This window comes from Primulina tabacum, chromosome 4, assembly GCF_025594145.1.
Source record: "Primulina tabacum isolate GXHZ01 chromosome 4, ASM2559414v2, whole genome shotgun sequence".
NCBI classification, from domain to species: Eukaryota; Viridiplantae; Streptophyta; class Magnoliopsida; order Lamiales; family Gesneriaceae; genus Primulina; species Primulina tabacum.
In genome coordinates this window covers 46,399,751-46,407,916 of record NC_134553.1, presented here as the reverse complement: position 1 = coordinate 46,407,916, position 8,166 = coordinate 46,399,751, and the positions used below count along the sequence as shown (strand labels likewise).

At 34.4% G+C, this 8,166-nt stretch overlaps 1 protein-coding gene across 1 annotated transcript; it reads left to right on the top strand.

The window, feature by feature from the left end:
- The first annotated feature begins 5,740 nt into the window (after nucleotides 1–5,740).
- On the top strand, nucleotides 5,741–7,591 carry LOC142543480 (homeobox-leucine zipper protein HAT5-like). The gene is made up of 3 exons (XM_075650773.1): nucleotides 5,741–6,166; nucleotides 6,529–6,926; nucleotides 7,082–7,591. The coding sequence occupies exons 1-3, from the start codon at nucleotides 6,058–6,060 to the stop codon at nucleotides 7,475–7,477; spliced, it is 903 nt and encodes a 300-aa protein (XP_075506888.1). The 5' UTR covers nucleotides 5,741–6,057; the 3' UTR covers nucleotides 7,478–7,591.
- Nucleotides 7,592–8,166: the final 575 nt, after the last annotated feature.

The window sequence follows — 8,166 nt, the reverse complement described above, 5'->3', positions numbered from 1 at the left end:
TCAGCACAAGTGCTCTTCAAGGTAAAATTTATAAATAATTTATTCTTATTCTTGTATGAATGCTCTTGAAGAAGGACAATATTTAGATTTAATATTGATGCTCCCGAAGCAGCACAAATTATAGATTTATATTGATGCTCCTGAAGAAGCACAACTTTTAATTTTATGTTGATGCTCCTGAAGTAGCACAACACAACTTTATGTTGAAGATATTGATAGATCTATGAATAAAATATAGATGAATAAGATTTATCAATATTACCGAAGAATCTTGATCTAAAATCATAAAAATCTATCAATATCTATGAATAATATTGATATAAAATATAATGTTATCATATTCCTGAAGAATTTAGATAACTATCATATGTTTCGACAATATTCTTGAAGAATATTGATTAAAAATGTATTGTTGTTTTGATTTAAGTTTTTTTCATATCTTGGATTGCTTATTTAAGATTTATATTATTTGGATTTTGATGATTTAAATAGTCGCTAAAATATTGTGTGAATACTAGTATTTACTAGTTTTATGATAATTTTTGAGTCAATCACAACACTATTTTTTATATCAATTGGACAAAAAAATAATAATAATAATAATTCTTCACAACCGCAACAGTGGTGTGAGAAATTCTAGGTGTGGGAGTAATTTTTTTTAAGACATAAATTTTATTATAATTTCTTTAAGTCCAAAGTGTTGGATTTTTTCCTTTTCAAGAAATATATGGCTTGTTTACGAAGTTGGGCAGGATTCTGTGATATTTTTTTTACGTATTTAGAATAATTGTGCATAAAAGAGTTTTATTTTTTTCTTTAGTTTATAATGCTACAATTTGTAATTAGTGCAATTTGTAATAGATACATAAATTATTAATTGAGCACATCTCATTGTACACCTGCATCGATGTTAGTTTAACAAATAGAATAACAAAATTTCAAAATTACATAGTAAAAGTAGTAACATGCATAATTTGTTATAATATTTATTTTCAATAATAGTAATGCAATTTTACTCTATTTATGTCATGATTCTAATTATATAATTTTTTTTTAAGTTGCAATGGCGAACATCACCAAACTTGAATTTGAAGCACTTGACTTGACTGGAAAAAATTATTTATCATGGATTTTGGAGGCCGAGGTCCACCTTATCTCTATGAATTTAAGAGATACAATAAAAGAAGGAAATGAAATGTCTCAGCAGGACCGTGCAAAGACACTTATTTTTCTCCGTCATCACCTCAATGATGGGTTGAAAGTCGAATATCTCACTGTGAAAGAGCCACGAGAGCTTTGAAAAAATCTAAAAGAAAGATTTGACTATCAACGAACTGTAATTCTCCCAAGAGCCCGATATGAATGGATGCACCTACGGTTACAAGATTTTAAGTCCGTAAGTGACTATAACTCTGCATTATTCAAGACTAGTTCCACACTGATACTTTGTGGAGAGAAAGTCACTGATCAAGACATGTTAGAAAAAACATTCTCCACTTTTCATGCATCAAACGTGCTCCTACAGTAGCAATATCGTGAACGTGGATTTCAAAAGTACTATGAACTCATCTCATGCTTACTAGTTGCTGAACAAAACAATGAGCTGCTCATGAAAAATCACCAAATGCGCCCAACTAGATCCACACCATTTCCTGAAGCAAATGGAACTACATTTCCTGAAGAATATAAAATTGCATTTCCTGAAGCGAATGCTAATTCCACTCAAAATCATAACAATGGACGTGGACGTGAACGTGGATGTGGGCGTGGGCGTGGCCAAAGAAGATACTATCAGCAACAAAATGGAAAGAAACATAAAACAAGCCACCAGCAGTGGAATTCCAATAATGAAGAAGCAAAGGAGAAGAGTTCCAAAGTATATGAAGAAAAATGTTATAGATGTGGAATGAAAGGGTATTGGTCTCGTACCTGTCGTACGGCAAAACATCTTGTGGATCTATACCAAAAATCAATCAAGGAAAATGGAAAAATGGAGATAAATTTTGTGGACAATGATGATCCAATTGATATAACTCACTTGCACGTCTCTGATTTCTTTGCTAATCCAGATGGAAATATAGATAATTTGATTGGTGGTGGTGTGTTAGAAAATAATAAGTAATTACTTTCATTGCTCTTGTTCCTACTTTGAATTTCTATTGTTTATTAGGTTATCGTGGTCTCGTTTTTATTTTGATGTTCAGTTCATGTTTAGGATTTGTCATGGAGGTTTATTTTGTTATTCAATAAATGTTTTCATTATTCAATAAAATATTTCCTTTGAAAGCTTTACACATTATTTATTGAATTTAGCTTATTGAATTATATTTTTATTTTAGATTAACGATGAAATGTCAGGATGAATGCTTAGTGGATAGTGGTACAATACGTACTATTCTTCAATATAAAATGTATTTTTTTGGAGTTAACATTAGCTGAAAATAATGTTACAATAATATCGGGTGCATAAAAAATTATTGAGGGTTATGGAAAGGCAAAAATCATTTTACCAAATAATACAAGCCTATATATTGAAAATGCCCTATATGCGAGCAAATCCAGTAGAAATTTGCTTAGCTTTAAAGACATCCGCCGAAATGGATACCATATTGAAACATTAAATGAAAATAATTTCGAATACCTTTGCATAACATCTATTATATCTGGTCAGAAGCAGATAAAAGAAAAATTATGTGCACTTCCTTTTGGAATGTATTTTACAACAATAAAAACAGTCGAAGCAAACATTGTCACAAACCAGAAGTTTGTTGACCAACAGAGCTTCAAATTATGGCATGATCGACTTGGTCACCCTGGGGCAACAATGATGCGCAGAATAATAATTAACTCACATGGACACCCTCTAAAGAACCAGAAGATTCTTTTACACAATGATTATCCATGTGTAGCTTGTTCACAAGGCAAACTAATTATAAGACCTTCCCCTAAAAAGATTGATGTTGAAATCTCAACCTTCTTGGAGAGAATTCATGGGGATATTTGTGGACCTATACACCCACCATGTGGACCATTTCGATACTTCATGGTATTGATTGATGCGTCTACTAGATGGTCACATGTTAGTTTGCTTTCAACTCGAAATATAGCTTTTGCTAGATTACTTGCACAAATTATTAAATTACGAGCTCAATTCTCAGATCACTCAATCAAGACAATTCGTCTTGATAATGCTGCTGAATTTAAATCGCAGATATTTAATGACTATTGTATGTCAATAGGGATTTCAGTTGAGCATTCGGTTGCCCATGTCCATACACAAAATGGCTTAGCAGAGTCATTTATTAAGCGTTTGCAATTAATTGCTAGACCATTATTGATGAGAACCAAACTTCCATCAACTGTGTGGGGACATGCCATATTACATGCTGCATCATTGATTCGTATAAGGCCAACTAATTATCACCAATACTCACCCTTACAACTTGCTTATGGTCGAGAGCCTGATGTTTTTCACCTTCGAGTATTTGGTTGTGCAGTACAAGTCCATCTCCCACCTACACAGCGAACCAAAATGGGCCCACAACGTAGACTTGGGATTTATGTGGGATATGATTCACCATCTATTATTAGATTTTTGGAACCTTTAACAGGAGATTTGTTTACTGCGAGATTTGCAGATTGCCACTTCGATGAATTGGAATTTCCAAATCTAGGAGAAATAAAGTTGTGTCCCGAAGAACAACAAAAGATTTGTTGGAATGAGAAAACACTATCTCATTATGATCCTCGAAATAATCAATGTGAGCAAGAAGTTGAAAGAATCATTCACTTGCAAAGAATTGCAAATCAATTGCCCGATGCTTTTGTTAATACAAAGAATGTGACAAAGTCACATATACATGCAGAGAATACCCCTGTAAAAATTGATGTCCCCGTAGGACCAGCTATTATTCAACCTGCAAATGAATCTAAAATACGCCAGAAGCGTGGTCGACCAATTGGTTCAAAGGATATTGTACCTCGAAAAAGAAGGTACAAGAGAAAAAAAATTCAAAAGCTCCCGAAGAAGAAATCTTGGATGATATAGTAAGAGAGATCAATGAACCAAACTTGGATAATATTATTCCTGAAGAATCAAATTCTCATGAAAATAATGAGATTTCAATAAATTATATATCATCTCGAAAATTGTGGGATCGAAATAACACAATTGTTGACAATGTCTTTGCCCTAAATGTCGCCCTTGACATCATACATAATGAAGACCCAGAACCACAATCCGTTAAGGATTGTCAACAAAGAGATGATTGACCAAAGTGGAAGAAGGCCATACAAACTGAATTAGACTCACTAGAAAAACATAAAGTGTTTGGACCTGTAGTACGAACACCTGAAAATGTAATCCCAGTAGGATACAGATGGGTTTTTGTACGAAACAGGAATGAAAATGGTGAAATTGTAAGATACAAGGCCCGACTCGTAGCCCAAGGTTTCTCGCAGAGACCTGGAATTGACTATGAGGAAACATATTCACCTGTGATGGATGCCACTACTTTTCGATTCCTAATCAGTTTAGCAGTATCAGAAACTCTTGATATGCGACTTATGGATGTTGTAACTGCTTATCTTTATGGTTCACTTGATAGTGATATATATATGAAAGTGCCTGAAGGATTCAAACTATCGAAAGAAAATGGTGAAGCGCCCAAGGCTATGTTATCAATAAAACTGCATAAATCCTTATATGGATTAAAGCAATCTGGTCGCATGTGGTACAATCGTCTTAGTGAATATTTGTTAAAAGAAGGATACACAAATAATGTTATTTGTCCATGCGCTTTTATAAAAAGAACAGATGAGGGTTTTGCAATTGTGGCAGTATATGTTGATGATCTAAATCTTATTGGCACTTCAGAAGAGCTTACTAAAACTGCCAATTACTTGAAAAATGAGTTTGAGATGAAAGATTTAGGAAAGACAAAATTTTGCCTCGGATTGCAGATTGAACATTTGCAAGAGGGAATATTTGTTCATCAATCATCATATACAGAAAAAATATTAAAGCTCTTTTACATGGACAAGGCACACCCATTAGCATCACCAATGTTTGTTCGATCACTTGATGCTAACAAAGATCCTTTTCGACCAACTGAAAATGGAGAAAAAATCGTTGGTCCAGAAGTACCATATCTAAGTGCCATTGGTGCACTGTCATATCTCGCAAATTGTACTCGCCCAGATATATCATTTTCTGTTAATCTTGTAGCGATATATAACTCATGTCCAACCCGAAGACATTGGAATGGTGTAAAACACATATTTCGTTACCTTCGGGGTACAATTGATATGGGATTATTTTATTCGACAAAATCAATGTCTCCTTTAGTCGGATATGCAGATGCATGATATCTTTCTGATCCACATAAAGCTAAATCCCAGACATGTTATGTGTTTACACGAGGAGACACTGCTATATCATGGAAGTCGGTGAAGCAATCCTTAACAGCGACGTCTTCAAATCACTCTGAGATCATTGTAATGCATGAAGCAAGTCGGGAGTGTGTGTGGTTGAGATCTATGACACAAAAAAATCATTCTCTCTTTTCTATATTCTCTACTATTTACAACAATAATTTAATTTTAGTTTAAAATTTTGTAAAATTAAATCAAATAGTAGACGCGGATAAAATTTTGATTTTCCCTTTGTACCTAAAACCCGAACCCAATTTGTTTGCCTCTTATAAAATAAGGGCAATCCGGAAATTCCAAGTGTACCAGTTCTACCTAGCAAGAAAGAAGTAGCATGTTATGATCCCAATCGAGCATTCGAGCACTTCTTCCCATACAAAGACTCTCTCTCTCTCTCTCTCGCTCTCTCTCTCTGCATAGTTTTCGTTAATCAGACCTCTCTCGTAGGCATCTGCTGAGTAATGGGTCTCAGCCCTCGTAACTCTTGAACGTCCGAATCAAAGTTACGCTGCTCAAGTTCAACTTTCTTGCGTCACTTGTCTTGAAATTTGTCCTAAAGTTGGGCAAAAAGTGATGTGTGTTTGAATTTTTTGATAAAAAAAAATTCAATCTTCTTGAGCAAGGGCTATGGAGGGTGAGATGACAAATGGTTTGTCGAAGAATGAAAGGATTTCTGGTGCTCCTGAGGTTCTTGACTCCTTCTGGGTTTCAGATTCTTCTTCCCCTTCTTTTCTAGGTGAATGCTATGCAAATGAGCTTCGGTTTTTGCATTTTTGTTATTTTTCTTGAGTTTCTCTTCATAGGCTGTTTGCTGCCATTTTTAGATCCATCTGCATATTTTTCTAGCTAGCACTCGCTTTTTTGTATGAGATTTAAATACCTTTGATCTGAGATTCTTATTTTGGAATTTGAGATTTTGTGCTGACATGTATATATATACTCTGTTGAGTGTTGAATATTGTGTTCATGTATTAAAAAAAACAGCTTTTGTGAAATCAAGTTTCTATATGAAGAGACAGGCTAGTTGAAACGAAAAAAAGTATACGAAAACTGAAAATTAAACTCCTAATCTTGATCAAGATTTGTTCTCTGATTCAGGTTCTACCACAATGCTGAACTTCGAAGATATTCAAGGCAAAAACAATTTCGAGAAGCCTTTCCTATCAAAGATTGACGATAAATCAGACAACGGCAACGAGGATTTTGACGAATGTTTCCGACATCAGGAGAAAAAGAGACGGCTCCTACCGGAGCAAGTCCAGTTTCTTGAAAAAAGTTTTGATTTGGAAAACAAACTTGAACCTGAGAGGAAGGTCAAACTTGCTGAAGAACTTGGTTTGCAGCCTAGGCAAGTAGCCATTTGGTTTCAGAACCGACGAGCCCGGTACAAAACGAAGCAGCTAGAGAAAGAGTATGACTCTTTAAAAGCAAGTTTCGATCTACTCAAGGAGGATTATGATGCCCTTTACAAAGAAAACGAGAGATTGAAGATCGAGGTATCATCTCTTTGTTGCAATAATTGAACAGTTTTTGAACTTTATGTGCAAAATCCCACCTATTTTGAGAGTGCAAGCTAGAGTACTTTTCCAAGGACTTCTCTATAAGTAAATAGCGAAATCGTTTGTTTCTCACAAGTTTTGTTCCACGATAGGTTCATTTTCTCGAGGAGAAGTTACCCAAGATGGAACCATTTGATCCCACGAGCCCACTGGACTTCCAACCTACAAAGAAGCCAATTATTGCACCAAATGCCGCAACAGTCATGGCTTGCAAGCAAGAAGATGCATCAAGCTCGGCGAGGAGCGACGTTTTCGACTCCGACAGCCCACGTTACACCGACTCGGTTTTGGTGGCCGAACCCACTGATTCTTCACATGCTACTGAGCCATACGCTTCTGATGAAGATGACAATATCAGGAGGAGGCTATTACCATCCTCATCATGCTTGCCTAAACTTGAACTTCAATCTTACGATGATTTGCAGCCAAATTCATGCAATTTGGGGTTCCCTGTCCAAGATCAAGGCACTTGGCTGTGGCAATGTTGAGTTTGCATATGGCATCGGAGAGTGTTTTTGGAGTACTAAATATTACTGTTTCGTGTTGTGTTATTACCCAAATAAAGTACGGATCTCAATAATGAAAGCTTTTATGTTCTTTAAGAGTAATTTTCCATAAATTAGATAAAGATTCGAGATTCGTTTCACAAATTTGATCTTATAAATTTGATCGATAAGATCTCGGATTTTGTTTGAAAGATAATTGTCATTTTGTAAAACATGATGAATAGTTAAAAGTTGGGCATGGCAAGCATGGAAGTAGCCTTTTGATTATAAAATGCGTTTAACATAACTAATTACGAAGAAATGATCCGGTTCGGTTTTGGTTATGAGCTTAATTAAAGGTGGAATCGGATCAGACCGCTTGAATTCAATTCAGGTTCCGAATCTCACGGTTTCGGTTTCCATTTATAAGTTTTCACTATGGTTTAAATTGATTTAAACTCAAATTTATTCTTTTATATTTTAAAGTTAATTAAATTAATATGGAAAATTAAACTAAATGGTCAACAATAACAATTTAAAACATTATATCAATTTTTAGCTCTTATTATAAAAAAAACAAAAACAAAATAAGGGGTAGAGTTGTTTAACATGGATCAAATAATTTAATTATAGTATTTAAAATATCTATAAGAACTTAAAATTTAATATTTATACGGTTTTAATCATGGTAT

Coding starts and splice junctions, on each gene's coding strand:
- LOC142543480 (XM_075650773.1), top strand. CDS start 6,058: ATGGAGGGTGAGATGACAAATGGTTTGTCGAAGAATGAAAGGATTTCT. Junction 6,167..6,528: donor TTCTTCCCCTTCTTTTCTAG/GTGAATGCTATG, acceptor TCTCTGATTCAG/GTTCTACCACAATGCTGAAC. Junction 6,927..7,081: donor ACGAGAGATTGAAGATCGAG/GTATCATCTCTT, acceptor GTTCCACGATAG/GTTCATTTTCTCGAGGAGAA.